The sequence below is a fragment of the Leguminivora glycinivorella genome, chromosome 16, assembly GCF_023078275.1.
Source record: "Leguminivora glycinivorella isolate SPB_JAAS2020 chromosome 16, LegGlyc_1.1, whole genome shotgun sequence".
In the NCBI taxonomy this organism is placed as follows: domain Eukaryota; kingdom Metazoa; phylum Arthropoda; class Insecta; order Lepidoptera; family Tortricidae; genus Leguminivora; species Leguminivora glycinivorella.
In genome coordinates, this window is record NC_062986.1 from 9,105,621 (window position 1) to 9,130,097 (window position 24,477).

General features: G+C 36.7%; 1 protein-coding gene across 2 annotated transcripts; it reads right to left on the bottom strand.

Annotated features, from left to right (window-relative positions):
- Positions 1-1,646: 1,646 nt before the first annotated feature.
- On the bottom strand, positions 1,647-22,412 carry LOC125234679 (zinc carboxypeptidase A 1-like). 2 transcript variants are annotated; one of them, XM_048141021.1, is made up of 6 exons: positions 22,312-22,412; positions 22,115-22,157; positions 20,002-20,101; positions 17,196-17,291; positions 3,751-3,972; positions 1,647-2,268 (listed from the first exon to the last, which is right to left on the bottom strand). In XM_048141021.1, the coding sequence occupies exons 1-6, from the start codon at positions 22,361-22,363 to the stop codon at positions 1,666-1,668; spliced, it is 1,116 nt and encodes a 371-aa protein (XP_047996978.1). In that variant the 5' UTR covers positions 22,364-22,412; the 3' UTR covers positions 1,647-1,665. The 2 variants fall into 2 exon arrangements, with proteins under 2 accessions (XP_047996978.1, XP_047996979.1); XM_048141022.1 differs by having other exon boundaries at positions 22,128-22,157; positions 22,312-22,391.
- Between the last annotated feature and the right edge of the window lie 2,065 nt (positions 22,413-24,477).

A 24,477-nucleotide genomic window follows, 5' to 3' on the forward strand; every position in this document is an offset into this window, starting at 1 on the left:
AAAATGTTTTGACGATATCAGTACATAGTTAAAGCTAATAACTTATTCGGTCTCATTAAATTCTGTTCGTGTCCTTGAAATGAATTTTGTTCAAAAATATAAATAGAAATAATATATGTAAGAAGATCCTAGTGATCCTACTACCTAATCTGTTTATATATATTTTTTGTGTTTAAGTTTAAATTATTATATTAAGTGTAAACGGCTCATGGTATAGTTTCCACAAAAAAATGCTGCACTCACGGCTTGTCTATTTCAAAATTGAGATCCCTAAATTACTTGACTATTTAGGAGACCATCTTAGTTCAATGAAGCACTTCGTCGTAGATCCCTTGGCGTTAAAAATACAATTTATTTTAATTACAAGGACCTAAACATTTCCTTTATTACCTTGTTTCCGTAAGTAATATTTTATTTCTTGGATGTGTTTAAGAGGAAAGATCCCTTGACATTTTAATTACCCAAATAAAAAGTTACGAGCACTCTTAACCAAGATTTATGCAGTTAATTAAAATATACATATTTTATGATTAAAAATGTCGTTCTTAGTGAAATTTACACTGAAATGGGCTGGCAATTTTGTGAAATTTTGTGGAAATTACCGTTTAACGGGAAGAGCTGATCTGAGGAGTTTATTAGCGTTTAATATAATCGTGAAGCCGGCGGGCGGCTCTCGCGAGCAAGCCGCGCCAACCTGTTGCCGACGGCCCGCCTTCCGCCCATCGCCTCGCGTCGCAGACCTACTACCCGACTACAACTCACCCGACAGCTTCACTTCTCACTTTCTTGACACGAGTGAACAATTACTTTCTAGACTCATACTTACCCCCTCGTGCTCGATGTCAGGTGTCGGTCACGATGACGTTAGCTCGTCGAGAAGGCAGCGTCATTTATAATACACAAAATTAATTACAAAAAACAATCGCATAACATCATTTTTGGTTTTTCATATTTTTTAGAAAAAAAACTCAAAATATAAAAATCACTACGCAAACAAATCGTTAACGAGAAATCATAGTTCGAATGGAAAAGAAGAAACGAAGGAGTATAATGCGTCGTTGGTTTGCGCGACCGGCACGGGCGGCTAAGTTATCGAGAGTGGTACTAGGAAGTGAGGATGTGGAGGCTCTGGAGCCGACGCGGCGCCGCCGCCACGGCCGAGAACGGAGTGGCAGCGGGCTGAACGGCCGCGGGCCCCACCCCTGGCGCACGCGCGCTGCCGGGCGCCCAGGGCGCATGACCGACATCCTACCCAAAAGTGGAAAAGTGACTCCTCCAACATAGATACACCATTATGTACTAAATAAATATTGTATCCTAATAGATGTTCAGCTAAGTACATAATATTTATTAGCTCAATTCATATTATTATTGCCCGATTTGTAAGCAGTATTTGCCACAACCTACTGCATTTTTATGACCGCATCAAAGATTTTGTAGTCTCGGTAGCTTTTAAGTATATTTCGGACCCTTACCCTTACACATTTAAATGGCAAATGTACCACGTCTATAGGCAAGGCATTACCCACCGTGGGTCACGTATAGAGTACGTGACCCATGGTTGGTGCTAAAAACTACTGTCTTCTTACCTCACGGATTACTACTACTAATTACGCGCCATGGGATAGTCAAAAAAAGACGTTGAAGCATTTTAACTTAACAAGGTTATATTACTTCCTTAGCATTAGTTATTATGGCATGAAGTTCTCTGAGTCCACTGAAATACGCGGCCCGTAGAGCAGCTCCGTGTCCCTTGCCCACAGACTGAAACGATTTGAGGATTTGCATATCCTTTTCGAAACCAACCCGAAGTTCAAACGGCAGCTGAATCCCCTGCGCGTGCGCGTAGTCCACGCTGCTCCCGCAAACCGGTTTGCCATTGATGCGGTAGATGCTGTCGTTGACGAATGCCTGGAGAGCTCCACCCCGCTGGTTCACCTTCAAGCTAATCATTTCGGCTACTTTGATTTGACGCGGGTCAATATCGTCACTTTGATCCGAGAAGGAGTGCGGATACAGTATCCCATGCTGGCCTACTCGTCTAATTGATAAATAGGATTTTATATCATCCTTATACTTTAACAGCACATTTCTGATAAACTTAGTTTCGATTTCGGAATTAGCCGATGGACCAGGATAAAAGGGGTCAAGCACGCTTTTAACTTTCTCACATTCGTTCCAATGAATGTCAAAATTGCGAAGAATGTCAACTCCATAGCTTTCACCTCCTTTAGATTTTCTTGTATTTTTGACCCAATCGGGACGACCCTGTAGTTGAAATATAGTTATAAGTATTTAGAGATATTGATAGGAGGATATACTTTCATAGGCTAGCGATGAACTTTGAAACTGAAATTTATAAACATAAAAAGTAATAGGTAATGGGAATGTTTGAAAAGTCGCATATTGGGAAATTATACACAAATCCATACTAATATTATAAATGGGAAAGTGTGTGTGGGATGGAGAGTGACATTGGCTACTTTTTGTCTCTATCTAACGCGAGCGAAGCCGCGGGAAAAAGCTAGTAAGTAATAAAGTAAATATTAGAGGTAGTTTGTTGTCTGACACAGATTAGAGGAGGCGGCCAATGTAGGTGCCTATTAGGTACAGTGAGCTGCGAAAGTGCATGGAGAAATTATGTAACTTATTCGCGCCATGCACTTTTGCATACAATGCGACCCTCCAGGACCACCAAGTTGAATTCCTAAAATGTTGGATTTGCAAAAAGTTGAATTTGCAGGATGTTGAATGTTAAAATGTTGAATTTGCATTATGTTGAGTTCTTGTTATGTCCAAATTGCATAAAGTCGAATTTGCAGCTTGTTGAATCCTAAAATGTTGAATTTGCAGAAAGTTGACTTTGCGGTATGGTGAACCCTAAAATGTTGAATTTCCATAAGATTGAATTTGCAGTAGGTACCTACAGGGTGTAGCAAAGGTCCCGAGTGATACTTTAACAGCTGATAGGGTTACTAATGACCCTAAGTGTGATACAAGTGAAAAAATTTCGAAGTTCGAAAAAAATGAGTTTCGATTTTTTCCGCTTAAATAGCAATCAGGGTATTGGTCTTGTCGGCTGTTGAAGTGCATTGGGGTAATTTCGAACGTCGTCTAATTTTGAAAGTCACATAAAAATCACCATTATTTCCATCATATCAAGATTCCCCTTTCGAAATTACCCGAGCATTTCTGTATGTCGAAATTATCTCAAAGCACCCTATTGACTTTTGTTACATGCTATATAGTTTCAGGGCATATTTAAGTTCCAAGACTCTACTGATGAGCCTTTTCGAAGCATAATGTCTTAAAATTTTGTTCCCCGTTACAGCAATGGGTTAAATACAGTCTGAAGACTGAAATTCAAGACCATCAAAGGTACATTTTTTTCTCCTATTAGGACCAAAAAGCTCGCGATTCTGAGTAGAAATCATATTAAAAAATAATCATGTTAAAAAAAGATTCCAGGAATATAAACTTGAGTTCCTAAAATGTTGAAATCCCGAAATGTTGAAAGTATACATTTTGAGAATTCAACTTTTTGATATTTCAACGTTATGAGAATTCAACATTATGCGAAACTGAAAAAAATCAACATTCTGGGAAAGTCAACGTTTCGGGATTTCAACATTTTAGGAATTCAACCTGGTGGTCCGGGAGGAAAATTGTGACGGAACATTTAATTACTGTATTTGGTAAGTTAATTAATTCTTCATATAATAATATAGATACGTGAGGGTTTCAACTTACAAATCGTACATACTCCAAGCCATCCGGATTGGTGCAAGGCAGGAAGATCCAGCGCACGTTCTGAATCATATGGTCGTTTTCTTCGCAAGCCACTAGTCGTTCTATGATCGACAACGACAATCGCACAGCATCCAGGCCTCCGCTCTGTCCAGCTTCAAGCAAGATTATTGGTATGCTTTCCCCTTTCTTTTCATGATCTGCTTTTGGCATATGTACCAGTATCTGTAAGTACATCTCCGTATAGACAGATAAGGACAAAAAATTAGAAATATTTTGCCACATATGATTTGGTCAAGTTGTGTTCGAATGGAAATGAAAAAAAAAATCCAGCTAAACATTAACGTAGTATGGTACCTTAGGGTAAGGTGCTTTGTGCACACTAGCGTCCCCTACCGTCCCACTGTCGCGACACCCCTTTTAGCACGAAATAGGTTTCGGTTTACGGTTTTTCCTCATTTTTGAGAAAAGTATCAGACGTAGGAAAAAAGTGTCTATGAAAGAATTAATTCTTATTAAATTTTAAACAAAAAAGGTTATATGCATTTTTTGTAGCACTTACCATATTCGTGCATTATCTTGTTGAACTTCGATATAACTCAGTACGTAATGAAATAGTAATATGTTTATTAGTGGTTTAATTTCTGAATTTTGTTAAACTTTATCAAGCTACTAGTTTTTGCCCTTCTGAAGTACCGTTTTACCAAGTTTCAAGCCTGTAGCTTAAAATAAAACTTATTCCCCATACAAACTTCAGCCAGCCTCATTTTAACTCTCTTAAAGGATAAAAATCCAAAAACGCTGAAATTAGTTTATTTCCATTTTAATATTACCTTTATAGTCTTTATACGAAGTTTCAAGCTCATATTCTCAAAATAAAGGTAGATCCTCATACGAATTTCGCACACCCATTTCACCCCCTTGGGGAATGAATTTTGAAAAATCCTTCCTTAGCGGGTTCGTAGACCTTATAAGTAACCTACATGCCAAATTTGGGTTTTCTAGCACTAGCGGTTTGGGTTGTGCCTTGATTTAAGTCATACAGTCACTCAGGACTTTGCTGTTTAGGTATATATATATGTCGGATCGTGGGCGTATCATACCAGAACCGTTGTCAGGACCCGTTGTAGTTGTTTATGAGAGCTTTTCAATGAAATACCATGTCCATTTCACAGAATTTACTTCACAAAATCAATTACACATTAAATTACGTTATAGATTACATCCCGCCTATTATTTCGAGCAAACTGCCGGATTAGACCGAAGAATCTCCAACAACGCCAGCACTCCTCAACCATTTTCCCCTTTATGAAAACAAAATAAATTACTTATTATTTATTACTTTACTATTTTGCACTGTGGAGCGATGTTTGGTTTGGTGTAAGTAGGGTTACCAAAAAAAAAACATAATTATAAGTATATTTTTTAATATTTATTACGTCTTATTTTTAAACTAAATTATGAACTTATTCACCAAAATTTAGATGAGGCACTTTTTGCCACAACTGTCAACAATATCTTATTTGATACAGAAATTAGAAAAAAGCGCGTGGAGTTCCTCCGCGTGAAAGAAATGAAACTTCGTAAAATTGAAATGAAAATATAAGAGCTTGATGACATGTATCTCACTTAGGGTTGCAAAAAAAACGGTTTTTTCTGGCTTAAAAAAACATGAATAAAAAAAACCGTGAAAAAAAAAAAGTTTTTTTTCTGAAGTATTTTTTTTCTAAAGTACGAAATCTCAAAATTTGCAAAGCAGTTAATACTTTTATACGTTTTTTTAGACTTAATGTTAACTATTAAACGAATTCAATCAAATTACTTTAAGTTCTGGTCTTATAAAAGTAACATTTACGAAATCTGTAGTTGGTGGTTATCACTATTTACTGTTGGCAACACGACCGCCTCTCCACGCTGCACGTAGCATCGGGGATTCCCCAATAAACGTTTGTATACTGAATGTTAATCGTATTAAAATGTACGTTATTGTTATTGAAACACGTTAACCGAAAAACCGTTATTGTCGAATTATTTGTTCATGTGAAAAAAAAAACATATATAGAAAAAAAAATCATAATGCTCGGTTTTTTTTTCATAATTCTGAAAAAAAAAACATTTGGTTTTTTTTTTCTATTTGCAACCCTAATCTCACTCACAACACACTATTACTTTTTGAAAATAGAATAGATGGCAGAAATTGATGGAACTAAAATAGTGACCTCATATTTTTCTTTAAGACAAACTTTATTAAAATAGCTTACGATAGGGTACTTTCCTATACTTAGAATAATAGTTATTTACAAAACTTTTCCCCTCACTATAGCGAGAAAAGTCGAGGCGTCCAGTCTGGCTCTTGTCGTTGTTTACGCACTACAATACGCCTTTTGTGTCTGACAAGTTCATCTCCAGGAAAACTAGAAAACAAATAAACATATTTGGTGCGAGTGAATTAAAAAAATCTTGTTGATAAGGCAAGCATTTTTGCAACAAACTTTAGTTGATCATCATTTTATTATTTGTAAATAAAAATAACAAAATAATGTACTACTAAAGTTTGTTGCAAAAATGAGGTCAAATATCATTTAACAAAAAAATAATATAATCAATCAACAATCAATACCAGGTAAAAGTTTTATTATATGAATTATTTATTATGATCAACATTTTATGCTGACGCTACCGCGAAGGCCAATCTCAAAAGGCAATCTTTGAGCGTCATTAATGTATCATGCGTATTTGGTCGCACGTCAATGAAACTTATATTTCTATCCCGCTCTGCAAAATGGCCGTCAAAACAAAGACTGAATTTATAAATTATCTTAGAAAATAAATTTTTTCATGTACTTACGAGTGAAATGTGATTCCCTGCGATTTGTTTTTCCTTTTAGAATGGTTTGTGCAACGCATAAAAGCACACGAAAGCATTTTGGTTACGTTTTACCAATAAAAAATAATTTATAATTTCCTCACGTTACACGTCTCACGACATCCGATGCGCACGCAGTGCCGATTGCAACTGAAAGCAATCAAGCGACGGGGGTTGTCTATTGTTTGCCCGACAGTCATTTAACATAATATTCATTTGCCCGAATCTAACTTGCCTGAATTTCATTTGCCCGAATGATTTGTTTACCATAAAAATCATATGACATACTCGTTGTTTATCCGAATATTACCTTTCATAATCATACAATGCCATACTATTTGTTAGCCATATTATTAAGTGCAATAATATGGTTTCATAGAATATTCAAACGCCATAAGCAATTATTGCCATATTAATTGTTGCCCATATTATTACCTAACCTAACCTACTTTCTGATAGCAGATTCATTTTCCAAGGGTCACAGTTCTAACCTAACCTAACCTACTTTTCCAGCAGTTTCATTCTCCAGGGGGTCACAGTTCTAACCTAACCTAACCTACTTTCTGATAGCAGTTTAATTTTCCAGGGGGTCGCAGTTCTAACCTAACCTAACCTACTGTCTGATAGTATTTTCATTTTCCGGGGGGTCACAGTTCTAACCTAACCTAACCTACTTTTCAAGCAGTTTCCTTTTCCAGAGGTTCACAGTTCTAACCTAACCTAACCTACTTTCTGATAGCAGTTTCATTTTCCAGGGGGTTCTAACCTAACCTACTTTCTGATAGCAGTTTCATTCTCTAGTCCTTCTAGTACCTATTATAGTAGTTTTCGATTCTGCCAAAGCACATTATGGAAATTGACTTTTCTGGACGCTAATTTGTATGACAAATGATGGTATGGAATGTGGTAATTACGGATTTCGATTATTCTGACAAATGACATTATGGAAACTGACTTTATGGGAAACAAAGTTTCTGGCACTAGATTAATATAGTAAACAATGATTATGGCATAAGTTGTTATGAGAAACAATATTATGAATGTTGAATAGGATGGCAAATAAAATTATGGCAAATGAAATTCTGGCAAATGGGGGTATCCCAGCGACGGTTGTCTATTGTTTGCCCGACAGTCATTTAACATAATATTCATTTGCCCGAATCTAACTTGCCTGAATTTCATTTGCCCGAATGATTTGTTTACCATAAAAATCATATGACATACTCGTTGTTTATCCGAATATTACCTTCCATAATCATACAATGCCATACTATTTGTTAGCCATATTATTAAGTGCAATAATATGGTTTCATAGAATATTCAAACGCCATAAGCAATTATTGCCATATTAATTGTTGCCCATATTATTACCTAACCTAACCTACTTTCTGATAGCAGTTTCATTTTCCAGTTGTCACAGTTCTAACCTAACCTAACCTACTTTTCCAGCAGTTTCATTCTCCAGGGGGTCACAGTTCTAACCTAACCTAACCTACTTTCTGATAGCAGTTTAATTTTCCAGGGGGTCGCAGTTCTAACCTAACCTAACCTACTGTCTGATAGTATTTTCATTTTCCGGGGGGTCACAGTTCTAACCTAACCTAACCTACTTTTCAAGCAGTTTCCTTTTCCAGAGGTTCACAGTTCTAACCTAACCTAACCTACTTTCTGATAGCAGTTTCATTTTCCAGGGGGTCACAGTTCTAACCTAACCTAACCTACTTTCTGATAGCAGTTTCATTCTCTAGTCCTTCTAGTACCTATTATAGTAGTTTTCGATTCTGCCAAAGCATATTATGGAAATTGACTTTTCTGGACGCTAATTTGTATGACAAATGATGGTATGGAATGTGGTAATTACGGATTTCGATTATTCTGACAAATGACATTATGGAAACTGACTTTATGGGAAACAAAGTTTCTGGCACTAGATTAATATAGTAAACAATGATTATGGCATAAGTTGTTATGAGAAACAATATTATGATTGTTGAATAGGATGGCAAATAAAATTATGGCAAATGAAATTCTGGCAAATGGGGGTATCCCATTTTACTTTAATCAAAGATTTTCCCTGCAGCTCTATTGGCAGCCTCCAATCATCTGTCAATCATCTGTTTTTCGATTCTGTTCTTTTAGACAATAGCGTCCTCTCTGGCGTTTTGGCAGAACTCCGTCGAATACCAGCCAGGTTGTACAAAGTTGTAAAACCCTTGTTTGCTTTATTTGTCAAATATAGCGTCATAAAATGTATCTTAAACCACATTTTGGTCATTCTCCGATATATATATAAATCTTTTTTCTAAAATATATGCTTTCCCCAAAAATTAAAATAACTGAATTTTGGGACATATTTTACGGTAAAATTGGGGGTTGCGTCAGGTGGGGGGAAGGGGACGCTAGTGTCCGCAAAGCACCTTACCCTAAGGTATCAAACCGCAATAAAATTATTTTTATTTAGATTTAATTTAATTTTTTAAAACACAGTTTGACTGAATCAATTGGGACCGTGCGCGACGACACGCCACGTGACAGGTGACCATTATGGACATTATTGTCGCCGCTGATAAGCGAGAAGTAAGTAAACATTGTGAAAAAATTAATGAAATCTTGTGTTATTTTACTATATTAGACATGCAATTTTGGACGATGGTGGTTACAACATTATCGCCAATAACATTAAAATTGTTGCTTTCAGTGAGAAATTAACAAACTGGTGACTAAAACGGGATTTCGTACCATCGCTCACGAAATCATTTTCCAACCTAAGACGATGAATAAAGACAAGAAATTGGTGCTAGCTGGGCATTTTCTTAGAAATTGAAGACTTTTTTCCACCATTTGTACCTACTTATGTGCAATAAAGTATAAATAAATCATTGGCTTTTGAAATTGTTGACCAGTTCACTGCTATGCTGTCATTTTCATAGGCTAACTATAGGTATTATAAATATCATTTACAGGGTACAGGGTTTATTGTAAAATAAAAACAAACTAAGCTAAGTATAATAACTTTTAATAGTATACATTACAAAAACTTGTTTCATTTACTTGAAAATATTGGAGGTATAGCAGATATCACATCAAATATGTAATCATCAATGCGATGAAATAAGTTCTCAGGAATTTTATTTAGAATGTGATAAGCCTTCAGCGGATGGACTACTTCTGCTTTTATTGTTCTCGTGCTCCTTCGTCCGATTGAAACCTCGATATTTACGCATTTTCGTCAATCCGTTTCGATTTGTACACAGGAGCACACTTAAAGAAACAAATAAAATGATTTTGGCACATAACTGGGATTGGCTTCCATGTCGGCTTTTCTACCTCCAATAAAATTTGCACTACAAATTCACCGTAAATTCAATTCAATACTTGTATCAAAAGATTACGCACTTTTAAGTAAAACTTCAGAGGTTGGATGACTCTTTTCTTCTTACGGCAACAATTCACTTAAACGGTGGTTTCGTTTCCACCACGGTCTTGGAAATAGCTAAAATTTTGTCGATATTTTTCTTGGAGTTATTACAATTCACCATAACAAATTTTACTAGGCCCATATTAAATTTATCTCAAAAACGATATGAAAATGTTTACTGCAATATGGATTTGACAGCGTAAGTCAGCGACTAAGATGTCAATTTTGGCCGTAGTGAGCGCTGTGATCGTTTTAGCTACCCCCTCCACCCGCTTTGCACCCTGCCAATAGCTGACAAGGGAAGCTTGCAACCGATTGCGACGTTTCGCTATGGTGTCTTCTTTCCCTTTTGTCAGCAAGTGCCGCAAACCAGGCAGGCAAGTATGGTCGCGCGATAAATGATATCTATAAACATCTGGCCATCCCCTATCGTACCGTCTGTAAGTGCGATAGGAACGGCCAGATGTTTTATCATTTATCGCACGACTTGCGACCATCTCCAACGCACTTTCGTCTGCTTCTCCGCAAGCTTCTCCTAATTTTGGTAGTCGATTTTAAAGGCCAATTTTACAGTACAAGTTATTAAGTAGTAAAATCACTTTAAGTACATATTATAATGATAAAATACTGAAGATTCTGAGTAAGGTACAGTGGGGCAAATCTGGACGGGAGGACAAATGTAACTGATCCTTTTAGACGGAGAGCTGGCAGGATTTTGGAGTAGGTCCTTGAGGCAACCTGGAAAGGTGCTCAGATGCTTCTCTGATCATAGCCAACATCAGGTCTGCAAGTCTGGCAGCTGGGGAGCGGGACTTTATCGAGCTATGAATTTTTAAAGATTTAATTTTTTGAGGCCCAAAAAAGGTGTTTGAGGCAACCTGAAATTATTAAAAAGTGAAAATAGAGTTCCTCAGAAGTCGCATAGTATTTATGCCAGATCATTTGGCCGGGTCCTTCACCGTGCCAGAACGGTACAAAGTGGTAAAAAAAAAATTCCAAAAAAGGTTCTTGAGGCAGTCTGTCATTTTTACCAGTGAAAGATGAGGGTCTAAATAGCCATGGAAAAATAATGCCATGATATGAGGTGGGGTCCGTACCCTGCCATTCGATCTTAAAAGTCATTTTTTTAGTTTTTCGTAAATAACTCGCAAACGGTGGCCCACAGCAAATAAATATGTTAAACAGAAAATATCTACATAAAATTTCCTACAAGAAAGGTTATGTACGTTTTTTCGATAGGATCAATATATACATGGATAATTTAGTAAGAAAATTTTTTTTAATCGATTACATGCTCCGTTTTTCGTCAATACCTCGTAAACGGTGGCCCACAGCAAAAAAATATGTTAAACAGAAAATATCTACATACAATTTCCTATAAGAAAGGTTATATAACTTTTTTCGCTAGGATCAATTTTTTAGTTGGAAAGTATTTTTAAATAGATATTTGAGCCGTTTTTTGTTGATAACTCAAAAACGGTGGCTCACAGCCAAAAATAATGTTAGACAGAATTAATCTACATAATATTTTCTACAAGAAAGGTTCTATAAGATTTTTCGCTAGGATCAATATTTTAGTTGGAAAGTATTTTTAAATAGATTTCATGGGCAGTTTTTTGTTAATAATTCGAAATCGGTGGCTCACAGCCAAAAATAATGTTATACAGAATTAATCTAAATTATATTTCCTACAAGAAAGGTTCTATAACATTTTTCGCTAGAATCAATATTTTAGTTGGAAAGTATTTTTGAATAGATTTCATGGGCCGTTTTTTGTTAATAACTCGAAATCGGTGGCTCACAGCCAAAACTAATGTTTCACAGAATTAATCTTCATAATATTTCCTACAAGAAAGGTTCTTTAATATTTTTCGCTAGGATCAATATTTTAGTTGGAAAGTATTTTTCCAACTTCCCGGACCGCCGGCGAGTCCATCAGGGACGCTCCGGGCCTTAGGCCCTACGCGGAGCTCGGCCTTCGGCCTTCGCTCGGCTCCGAAGCTCCACCGTTGGGCCTTCGGCCCGCCGGTTACGCTCGTTTAAGACACTTTTGTAAGGAAATTGTATGGGAGCACTTTATGTCCGCAGTGAAATTACTTTGATTTGGCCCGGGTGGGAGCCTAAAGGTGAGCTCCGTTCCTGAGGCCCTCCACGGGGTCGGCCTTCGGCCTCCCACCCTGAAGCTCGCCCTTCGGGCTCGCGAAAATACTTGAAAAAATTATTTTGCCATAACGGCGGCCATCTTGGATTTTCGAAAAAATTTTTTTGATATTTGTATTCTAGGGGCCCATACCTCTCCGCATGCAAAATTTCAGCGCGCTCGGACCAACTTGAAAAGAAAAAGTCGGCCATTTTGAATTTTTTTGATGCAACTTTTTTCTACTCGGGCTCCTGTATGACATTTGATCGAGCACCCCCCGGCTATCTCTTACGGTTTAAAAGTTGCCATACAAAAAAAGTGGAATTTTTTTTCCCATTTGTAGCATTTTTCAAATTTTTTTTATATCATTCTAATCTAGACCCTAGAGAGATTCTATGACCAAAATTTGAGCACTCTAGGATAAACTTGAAAAATCGACAAAAAACAAGTCGGCCATTTTAAAAAAAAATGGCGGCCTCAAAAACTGCCCTGGGTCCTCTATGACATTTGGTCGAGCACCCCCCCAATATCTCCCTCCGTTTAGCCAGGCCGTCCAACATTTTTTGACCCAAGAGTCGCAGACCAGATTCCATATTTTTCCCACACGTCTCCCCGCTCCCTCTATACAAAGACACTTCGACCGTCGAAATCGGTTTAACCGTTCTCCAGATATAGGGAGAGGTTAGAAATCAGTGGGGTTGCAGCTATATATAAGACCGTATGCCTGTTTGCCACCCACGGGATCAAGATTTGTTAAGTCGCAGTATACAGCATTTCTCGGAACTAGCTACTTACGAAAGCAAGGAGCGCCGGACGATTGAACGCAAGTCCGTTGTCTACGACCTACGAGCGCTCGGCGCAGACTGAGCGGGCCCGTATCAACACAGTGTATTTTATTCGAATTTTAGGTGCTTTAAAAAAATGTCTGTCGACAGAAAGGTATGTCCTATATGTATAATTTTTTTCTTATATGTCAACAAGAAGTTCTAGTTTAGGATAATATTATTTAAGAGTTACAATAAATGCAGGAATCCCAGGAAAAATACATAATGTAAACCTCTTTTTATCGAAAAAATGGGGAAGATACGGAAGGTTATTTATTAAATCCACCATTTCAAATAAATCTTAAAATGTCAAACTATGATTACTTCGTACAGCACGGGGAGCATGGTCGCGCGATAGACGATAAAATAGCAGGCCGTCCCTATCGCACTATTTGTAAGTGCGATATCCGGACGGCCTGATATTTTATCGTCTATCGCGCGACCATGCTTCCGTGCTGGATATAACAAATAGGATTGTGATCATTTATTACCCCAAATAACATATTTAACAGCACAATCACGATTCTAAACGAGTGATCCCACTACGAAATTTGAAAACGTCTACCGAAAAAACTGATTTGTTTTAAGTATAAAAAGACATATTTTAAAATATTATATTATGATTAACTAGCTTAAGATATGTTCTTTTAGGAACATTATCAGTTTTTTAATAATCACTTAAGTATAGTTTCTTTATAGTTTTGAATGAAAAATGTTACATTTTGCAAAAAACGCTCTTCTTTAGGAATAAGGCCTCTTAACCTTGGTTGATTCCGTTTCGCGCTACTTAGATAGAGGGATGCAGGTGGACGTGCTGTACTTTGATTTAAAAAAAGCCTTTGATCGCGTAGATAACGACGTACTCTTAAGCAAATTATGCAGCATTGGTTTCTCGCCTAAACTGTTTTGCCTTTTTGCTAGTTATCTACGTGATAGACGGCAATATGTGCAGCACGGATGCTTTGTGTCGAGTGCCTACCCCACCCGTTCCGGGGTCAGTCAGGGCTCTATTCTGGGTCCTCTGCTCTTTGGTGTTATGGTCAATGATCTGGCCTTGGTGCCTAAGCATGCGCAATGCCTACTCTATGCTGACGACCTGAAACTAATTTACAGGGTCCAGGAAGATTCTGACTTACAATCTTTACAAAGTGATATTGATCGGGTTTATGAATTGAGTCTTGTAAACAAACTTCTGAAACTTCAGTTCAATGTTGACAACTGTGCGGTTATTACTTTTTGTAAAGCGCGTAGTCCCCTGTGTAGGCAGTATCTCCTGGGGTGGAAACCCATCGCCCGTGTCACATTGATACGGGACTTGGGGGTTGTTTTAGATTCCCACCTTAACTTTCATGAGCACATGACAATGCTTGCTGCAGACTGTTACCGCAGGCTTGGGTTTGTTGTCCGCAACGCCAAAGAATTTGACAATCCCAGGGACATAAAGCTTCTTTATACTGCCCTCATGAGAAGTAAGCTTGAGACAGCCTCAGCCGTTTGGAATCCCCATGAAGCGCCTTACATCCTGCTGCTCGAAAAGGTCCAAAAAAACATTTTTGCGTTTCTTTTATAAAAAAATGTACGGGTATTACCGATTCTTGTACCCAACAAAATTCCTTTTGGTGACGTTGGGTTTCTTCTCGTTAGAAGTTAGGCGTAATGTCGTGCTGATGTCTGTTGCATGTGGTATTTTGAAGGGGGAGTCAGATTGCCCGGTTTTAGTATCCCAGCTGGTCCGTCTATTTGTTCCCTCTGTGACGAAATATGCTTTTCGTGATGCCTACATTCACGAAAAGCATATAACCCCTACTGGCGGTGCCGGCCGCTCGAACCGTGTTTTGCCGCAAGTAACCGCTAGTTCGTGCACTGCAAATAGTGAATGAGTTTTTAGACGTGGCACCTAATGTTGATATTCTTGCGAGCAGATGGGCGTTTATACGTGACGAATGCATGAGGTTTTGTGTGGGATTGGATGCTAGGCCTTCATCTGTTATTTATTAGTTATGTTATGGTATGTAATGTTTTGATTTTGCTGTTTATTTAATATTTAATTTTGTGTTACTTGTTGTAATGTTTATTTAAAATTCACGGTGCTTTAGTTTTGTATACTGTCATACTGTGTAATTTTCTTTGTGTAAATAAATAAATAAATCTATTTAAATATAATAATATTTTTTAACGTTATCATTATCAATTTTAGGATCAATAGATCCTAGCGAAAAAACGTACAAAACTTTTATTGTAGCAAATTTTATGTTTGTTATTCCCGATGAAGATTGATTTAGCTGTGGACCACCGTTTTCGAGTTATTTGCAAAAAACGGCTCGTGTAATCTATTTAAAATACTGTCCTACTAAAATATTGATCCTAACGAAAAATCATACATAACGTTTCTTGTAGCAAATATTATATAGATTATTTCTGTTTAATATTATTTCTGGTAATGGGGCACCGTTTTTGATGTTATTAACAAAAAGCGGCCCATGTAATCTATTTCAAAATACTTTCCAACTAAAATATTGATCCTAGCGAAAAAACGTATAGAACCTTTCGTATAGGAAATTTTATGTAGATTTTATTCTCGTGAACATTTTATTTAGCTGTGGGCCACCGTTTACGAGGTATTTACAAAAAACGGCCCATGAAATCTATTTAAAAATATTTTCCAACTAAAATATTGATCCTAGCGAAAAATCTTATAGAACCTTTCTTGTAGGAAATATTATGACGATTAATTCTGTATACCATTATTTTTGCTGTGAGCCACCGTTTTTGAGTTATCAACAAAAAGCGGCCCATTTAAAAATACTTTCCAACTAAAATATTGATTCTAGCGAAAAAACGTATAGAACCTTTCTTGTAGGAAATCTTATGTAGATTTTTTTCTCGTGAACATTTTATTTAGCTGTAGGCCACCGTTTACTAGGTATTTACAAAAAACGGCCCATGAAATCTATTTAAAATACTTCCCAACTAAAATATTGATCCTAGCGAAAAATTTTATAGAACCTTTCTTGTAGGAAATATTATGAAGATTAATTCTGTGTAACATTAGTTTTGGCTGTGAGCCACCGATTTCGAGTTATTAACAAAAAACGGCCCATGTAATCTATTTAAAAATACTTTCCAACTAAAATATTGATTCTAGCGAAAAATGTTATAGAACCTTTCTTGTGGGAAATATTATGTAGATTAATTCTGTTTAACATTATTTTTGGCTGTGAGCCACCGAATTCGAGTTATTAACAAAAAACTGCCCATGAAATGTATTTAAAAATACTTTCCAACTAAAATATTGATTCTAGCGAAAAAACGTATAGAACCTTTCTTGTAGGAAATATTATTTAGATTAATTCTGTCTAACATTATTTTTGGCTGTGAGCCACCGTTTTTGAGTTATCAACAAAAAACGGCCCAAATATCTATTTAAAAATACTTTCCAACTAAAAAATTGATCCTAGCGAAAAAAGTTATATAACCTTTCTTATAGGAAATTTTATGTAGATATTTTCTGTTTAACATAATTTTTTGCTGTGGGCCACCGTTTACGAGGTATTGACGAAAAACGGAGCATGTAATCGATTAAAAAAAACTTTCTTACTAAATTATCCATTTATATATTGATCCTATCGAAAAAACGTACATAACCTTTCTTGTAGGAAATTTTATGTAGATATTTTCTGTTTAACATATTTTTTTGCTGTGGGCCACCGTTTACGAGTTATTTACGAAAAACTAAAAAATTGACTTTCAAGATCGAATGGCAGGGTACGGACCCCACCTCATGTCATGGCATTATTTTTCCATGGCTATTTAGACCCTCATCTTTCACTGGTAAAAATGACAGACTGCCTCAAGAACCTTTTTTGGAATTTTTTTTTTTATCACTTTGTACCGTTCTGGCACGGTGAAGGACCCGGCCAAATGATCTGGCATAAATACTATGCGACTTCTGAGGAACTCTATTTTCACTTTTTAATAATTCCAGGTTGCCTCAAACACCTTTTTTGGGCCTCAAAAAATTAAATCTTTAAAAATTCATAGCTCGATAAAGCCCCGCTCCCCAGCTGCCAGACTTGCAGACCTGATGTTGGCTATGATCAGAGAAGCATCTGAGCACCTTTCCAGGTTGCCTTAAGGACCTACTCCAAAATCCTGCCAGCTCTTGGACCATAATACGTAATAAGTATAAAGAGTACTAACCTCATAGAGATTTCTTGATTCCGACGTCGTGTAATCAACTGTGAAATTAAACACAGAGGAGCAGTACTTTTGCAGTGCTTTGAAATAAACCAAATACTGGAAAAACATGAACCAAGGTTAGGAAAGTAAAATAAAAGTTGTTTGTATACCACAAGGCAACAGCATACGGCTCGCCTAATAGCAAGCAGTCAGCCCATGAACGCCTGAAACTCCAAACATGCTCGTTACCAACCATTTAGAAATCAATATACTCCTTTTTGAAGAACTTTATACTATTTACCCACCCTCTGGCTGGAAAAACCTCGCTGGTAGCTGCATTTTAGCACATTTTAGCTTGACATTACGTAAGTATTAGCTTCTTGTTGCCGGTTTTTGGGTAGGTAATTATCAGTATTTTTGTTATGTCATCACATGACACATCTTTCACATAAAATAGTTATTGGTTATACAAGGGAGCAAAGTTGTATTAACGTAAAATAACTTTGCATCTCGTGTGTACCTAACACATAACTTTTCACCTCACTAAAGCGAGGAAACACGCAATAAAACAACTGGAACGTAATTATACAGAAATAAGTCAATTTGCGTTTATTACAATTTCCACGATACACCCACCGACACCACAAAAGTTTCAAATTAAGAATCAAGAAGAAAAATCTATTCTGGTGCGTTCCGTTTCACGCGTTTTGAGAATGCAATGTTACTTAAGGTGCGTTCTGAATAAGTACAGTGGAAAAGTCAAAAATACAATTTCTTGTACGATTTCAAGTGTTTTATGGTAAAATCATGTTATAAAATTGTTTGAATTTAATGTTTTTAGTCGGATACAATTCGATATGAAATTATTTTTACGTTCACATCACATGATTTGTTAAGACAATTTAAGCACAGGGAGAAAATTGTCCTGTCTGCGACATGCCTTTACAAGAAATTAAATTTAAAAAGTAACTAATGACACGTTCGGATTTCAAATATTCTTTGCACTCTTGTGGATAAAATGCGATTTTGCTATCTGTTTTTAAAGAATAAAAAAGTCCTTTCCGAGCTAGTGAGGTGAAAAAAAATTCTTTATTGCAAAGGTTACGTGTAAATACATTATTGGTCCCTGGATCTCAAAGTAGGTCTCCCTGTGTCTCAAGAGCCAGTTTCTTCCCGTTTACAATCAGGTGTAGGGTTACAAAATTCCAGACATTGTTAAAAAATATTTATTATGTAGTAGTTTGTAGTCAACAGTTACAAAGTACCAAAGATACTCGTATGTATACCCAAATATGTTTATTACCTGTAGGTACATTAAGGTGTGTATACATATTTTTGCCACCATGTATGTATTCACAGCTGTGTTGTTGACTGTATAATTACATACTTCTTCTTCTTCCTCCTACCCTTATCCCACGATATGTGGGGTCGGTACAACACGTCTTCCTCTTCCATTCTCCTCTATCTTTCGTCATCTCAACACTAACATCTTTCTTCCTCATATCCTCTTTCACACAATCCATCCAGCGTTGTTTGGGTTTACCCCTCCCTCTCCATCCATCAACTCATCTCCAACATTCTTTTGCCTATATGACATTCATCCCTCCTCATTACATGGCCGTACCACGCCAACCTGCCACTCCTCATCTTTTCCGTTATAGGCGCAACTTTCAAACTTCCCCTAATATACTCATTCCTGATCCGATCCATTCTGGTCACTCCACACATCCATCTCAACATTCTCATTTCCGTTACGTGCACTCTCCTTTCATCCTCCACCTTTGTCGCCCAGCATTCAGATCCATACAATACAACAGGCCTCACAATCGTCTTGTAGATTTTCCCCTTAAGTTTAAGGGACATCCGTCGATCGCATGTTGTCCCTGAGACCTGTCGCCATTTCATCCATCCCGCATTTATTCTGTTTTTCACGTCACGGTCGATGCTTCCGTCATAATTACAATCCGTCCAATCCGTCCGTTATTCCGTTGTATAATTACATACATAACTAGGTATTGATCTGACTGGGATTCGAACCCAGTACCATCGGCTTCCTGACCAGGAGCACAGATAATGTTATCTTATTCACGAAGATATGAGCCTTAATTCGTATTGTAATGTCATTAAAGGTTGGCCTTGTACAATTTGCACGTCATCATCATTGACACTTGTTGAATGTACTAGGCCAGACATTTCCGTATATACTCCCCTCTTATACAGGTATACTTAAATATAAAAATATACAGTGCGTAAACGTAATAAGGGCGATAAATGAAACCAGGCATATATTTCAATATTGTTATCATTAATTAAGAGGTGTTTTTGAGTTACTCTTAATTTTCAGCCCATAATTAATTTTTGAAAAATTTCCCAGCGGCAATGTACCTACTGTAAACGTGGTTGCGATGACAATCAATGACAACTGTCAACGAGCGTTTAACGCGAGTGTGTTTGCATTACGTTGCGGGCCGAATTAATTTGTATGGATAAAAAAAATATTTCAATTTTAAGTAAAAGTTATCTAATTCCATTTTTTATGTCCTATACTCACCACCGTTAAGAGGTTCGCCCGTATTAGGTTTACACCCTGTAGAAACTTACTGCACAAGGACGTAGGCAGAGCACATGAAAATGCCTTCATAATATACAAAGTAAACCCTGACGAGAAATATATGACTACGCGCCATGTTGCGGAATTTCATTACAACTATTTTTTTCATACTATACTGAACTGTCACCCCATACATCATAATAACAGCGCCCTCCTGACAATAGTCATATATTTCTGGTTAGGTTTTAATTTATTCTAATAATATATAGTTCTTACGGTACTGGTGCCCACTTCGACGTCTTCGATGCACATAGCCTCGTCTCGTTCATGCAGGTCGAGCAGCATATCCACGTAGCATTGTCGTATCATTTTACATCTGTAGGCACAGATTTCATTTTTATTTTATACCACGTCGGTGGCAAATAGGTATTATACGGCCCGCCTGATGGAAAGCGGTCACCGTAACCTATGGACGCCTGCAACTCAAGGGGGGTGTCACATGCGCGTTGCCAACCCATTAGAAACTTGTACACTCCTTTCATATTTCTATAGATCAAGCCAACGTTCGTGTCAAGTCCACTGAGTTGTCCGTCTTTACTCACAGAGTTTGTCAACAAAAACACAAAAAATGCTTGCTGTTTCGTAGTATTTATTGCAAAAACACAGACAATATGAACACTCAAGGTGAGACATATTGTGTCTATACATTGCATTAAAAAAACCGGCCAAGTGCGAGTCGGACTCGCCCACCGAGGGTTCCGTACAAACTTTCTCTACCTAGTTAAAATAATCTCATCTTTTCATATAACTCTAATGACTTGACTAGAAGACAAAGGTAAAGGTATTGAGCATTATTGTGTAAAGTGCCATCTCTCGGTGAATTCGCTAACTAATTTGCGCGACCTATATAGTATGTTGAGTTCTTCAGGGATATTTCTTTATAATGTTAACCGATTTAAACAATTTTTACTTTATTGGAAAGAAGATGGTTCACGTAACATCTTGTATTAATTTGAAGTACGATATACATCCGCAAGGGTGGGTAAATTGAAAGTAAAAATTTGAAAAGTTTTAGTGAATAAAAAAAACAGTTTTTAAAATACAAACACAATTATATTGTTTCTGTAATATTTGGCATAAAACCAATGTTTTCTAAAATTTTCATAATTTTTCGTTGGTAAACTTCGGAGATAAGGGGGTCGGGGGGGGGGGGGCGGTATTCTCGTTTTTACATTTTCCTTCAAAATTCTTTTTATCCCACAACAAAAAAAATTCTTTATTACAGCGTTTTTAGTTATTTATGACGAACGATTTAATACTGGACTGGCAAAGTCCATACAAAAAAAGCGTAGGTACCTCCGAAATGTACCTATGGTATGGGCCTTTTAGACTTAATGGCCAAAGTCATATTTTTCCGAAATCCGAGTCATATTTTTATAAAAATAAATGGCATGATTCTTTATTTTAATATCATGATATCACGTCAAAACATATTTTGAAAAACCGGCCAAGAGCGTGTCGGGCCACGCTCAGTGTAGGGTTCCGTAGTTTTCCGTATTTTTCTCAAAAACTACTGAACCTATCAAGTTCAAAACAATTTTCCTAGAAAATATTTATAAAGTTCTACTTAAGTGAATTTTTTCATATTTTTTAAACATATGGTTCAAAAGTTAGAAGGGGGACGCACTTTTTTTTCCTTTAGGAGCGATTATTTCCGAAAATATTAATATTATCAAAAAACGATCTTAGTAAACCCTTATTCATTTTTAAATACCTATCCAACAATATATCACACGTTGGGGTTGGAATGAAAAAAAAATATCAGCCTCTACTTTACATGTACGGGGTACCCTAATAAAACATTTTTTTCCATTTTTTATTTTTGCACTTTGTTGGCGTGATTAATATACATATTGGTACGAAATTTCAGCTTTCTAGTACTAACGGTCACTGAGATTATCCGCGGGCGGACGGACGGACGGACGGACGGACGGACGGACGGACAGACAGACAGACAGACATGGCGAAACTATAAGGGTTCCTAGTTGACTACGGAACCCTAAAAAACAAACTGTAGGTATCATCAGTGTTGTTATGATAGTATTAATTAATAAGAGGCGCTTAAAAAATGAGGTACGATTCTTAGTAAGTATGGAGACTGTACAGTCACGGACTTTAATTGTTGATCCACTTCTAGCTCATTTTATACTGGAACGTCATAGCTTAACTATGTTTAACTATGAGAATTCCAGTATAAAATGAGCTAGAAGTGGATCAACAATTAAAGTCCGTGACCGTACATCCTATATAAATTATCCTTGCTGGTACCTACAGTATAATTTTATTCTACATTCTAGTATATATTTACTGATTTACAAGATGTTCTCACCCACACAAGGTACCTTTGGTAAGGTCCCCTGTGCATGTCGTTGCTGTAAAAAAAATAAAAGGTAAGTATGTGAGTTCATCTTTATTAAATATATGTTTAACTTCGGAAACATACTGACCGAAAAATAAGATATAAAATCGCCTTTCCATGACGAATTAAACCCGTTTTAAATACTAAATATAGGAATAAATACTTACGACGCAGTAGTGAAGCAATCAGTAAGAAAATCAGATCGACGGAAATGTCCATTTTCAAAACTATACTATAACACTAAATTGACTAGCATGGCCATTTCTTATCGAACGACAATAAATATTGTAATGTTTTGATTATCGACAGCATAAAATTTATTTTTATTTTTATACTATTATGTAAAATATATTATATTTATCAGTATGTAAATCGTTTCTACACCTATGCCATAACACATTCCCTGTTTACGACGAACTATCTCGCCATGCGCACGACTGGTCCTGTAGTACTACTCATTTTGTAGGATTTTCTATGTTAAATTTCATGGAGTCAAAATAGTTCCAACGGCCACAGTATAAAGTGACGTGGCCCATAAGATCAAGTGTATAAGTGACATATAGCTCCACTCCTTCATGCACGTTGCGTGTTCTTACGGGTAGATGTTTGCTATAACGCCACCCTAAGGCGGTTGAGAATTGAGGGAAGGCATGGATAAATTCACACACGTCCAACAGGTCTCCGTGGCGAAGTTGGTGGAGCGATGGCCCCGGCAAGGCCAGAGGTCGCAGGTTCCTGCCGGAAGTGTCAATTTTTCCTTTAAGGTAACGGCGGCTATCAACGCGGGTATCGAAATCGACGTCCATTACCGCCGCATTTGCAAATACGCATTTTATAGGCAAACCGACCAATTTCTTAAAAAAAGTTACTCACACAAAGGAAGCCTGTTTAGTTGACTAACGCACATATAGGCGATAGAGAGTGTGAATGAAAGAAGACGCTCGCTATTTGACAGTTTTTGCCACGGGGCCGCGAGAAGAGGTTGTGTCATACTAACGTGTGACGCTAAACATAAGTGAACTCCAATCTCATTTAGTAGCTTACGTAATAATTATGGCAAACAGGTGAAAGTTATGCATTTCAAATTATTGTTTATAGTTTTCTACATGACTTCTGAGTACTTTTTACGTATTGTTTAGCCTGGAAATGTGTTTAAAGTGGAAATTAAGAGACAGCGGTGAAAGGCGCCATTTCGTGAGTAGATTCTATTACTGTGGTATACCACGGTAATAGTTAAAGTAGTGATATTAGTTCTTTTTGCTTTATTTTAAGTATATGTGATCAGTTATATAATGTCTTACAGTTGTTTCAATCTTGATCTATTCACGCTATCAAAGAACTATTTACGCGGTATGAAAATTATTCAACAAAACCTTAATTTTTAGCAAAAACTTCATGACTGATTTCGTAGTTTCTATGAAAACCGTTAATTTGTCAATTTTTTTAAACATTGACATAAAGTCTGATGCTTACTTACCAGTTATGTAAACTTGGTTTTAATATAAGGTTGCAATATTTTATTTTGATTTGTAATGAAAATACATCTGTATGACTTTGTTTTTATGGGTCGGAATTAGATTTTATAATACTCCAATTTATGCCTATTACCGATGGTACGATCAGATAACCCTCGGTAATAGAATATATAAGAATCTATTACCGATCCATGCAATATTTGTTTGGGTCGGTAATGGGTTCCTATAGAAGTATCTATTACCGAGCGACATATTAGTCTTGTATCAAAATATGACATTTAGTGTACCGTAAGTACAGATTTCTTAGGTGAAACTGAGTCTTCTGTGGGTATTCATAAAGGAGGATAGTATAGGTATATGTATTTGTCATAATTTGTATATTCAACCGTCGGTATTAAGCTCCGAATTTTGAGATGGGTTTCTATTTACCGATGGCAGAAAAACACTGTCATTCATACCCTCGGTAATGAAATCTCAATTCGCGTTAATAGAACTGCAACCTGTTCATTACCACGGTAATAGAAAATTTAGGTATGTTGGCTTCAATAATCATTTTATGACATATAATAAACTAAAATGATCCTAAAACTCTTCAAAACTAATAGTTCAATAAATACTCTTCCATAAAAAAAATATTTGTGGTCGTTAATGAGCTTTGATACCCTTAATTTTTTGGTATCTTTTGAAATCTGCCTAAGTACCACGTTAATAGGCGCCATTACCTTAATTTAAAAATATGTAAGATCGCTCGCAGACGTTTCTAAATGACACAAGGGAAAACAAATTTATACTCATAGTTTATCCAAATGGTCTCGCTTGTTAGCCTGTGACATATGTTAAAATTGATAATTAATAATG

Bases quoted from the DNA above. Each gene is read 5' to 3' on its own strand.
- LOC125234679 (XM_048141021.1), bottom strand. From the start codon at position 22,363: ATGGACATTTCCGTCGATCTGATTTTCTTACTGATTGCTTCACTACTG. The intron at 22,158-22,311 runs GTAAGTATTTAT...TTTTTTTTACAG, and splicing joins GATTGCTTCACTACTGCGTC to CAACGACATGCACAGGGGAC. The intron at 20,102-22,114 runs GTGAGAACATCT...CTGTGCCTACAG, and splicing joins ACCAAAGGTACCTTGTGTGG to ATGTAAAATGATACGACAAT.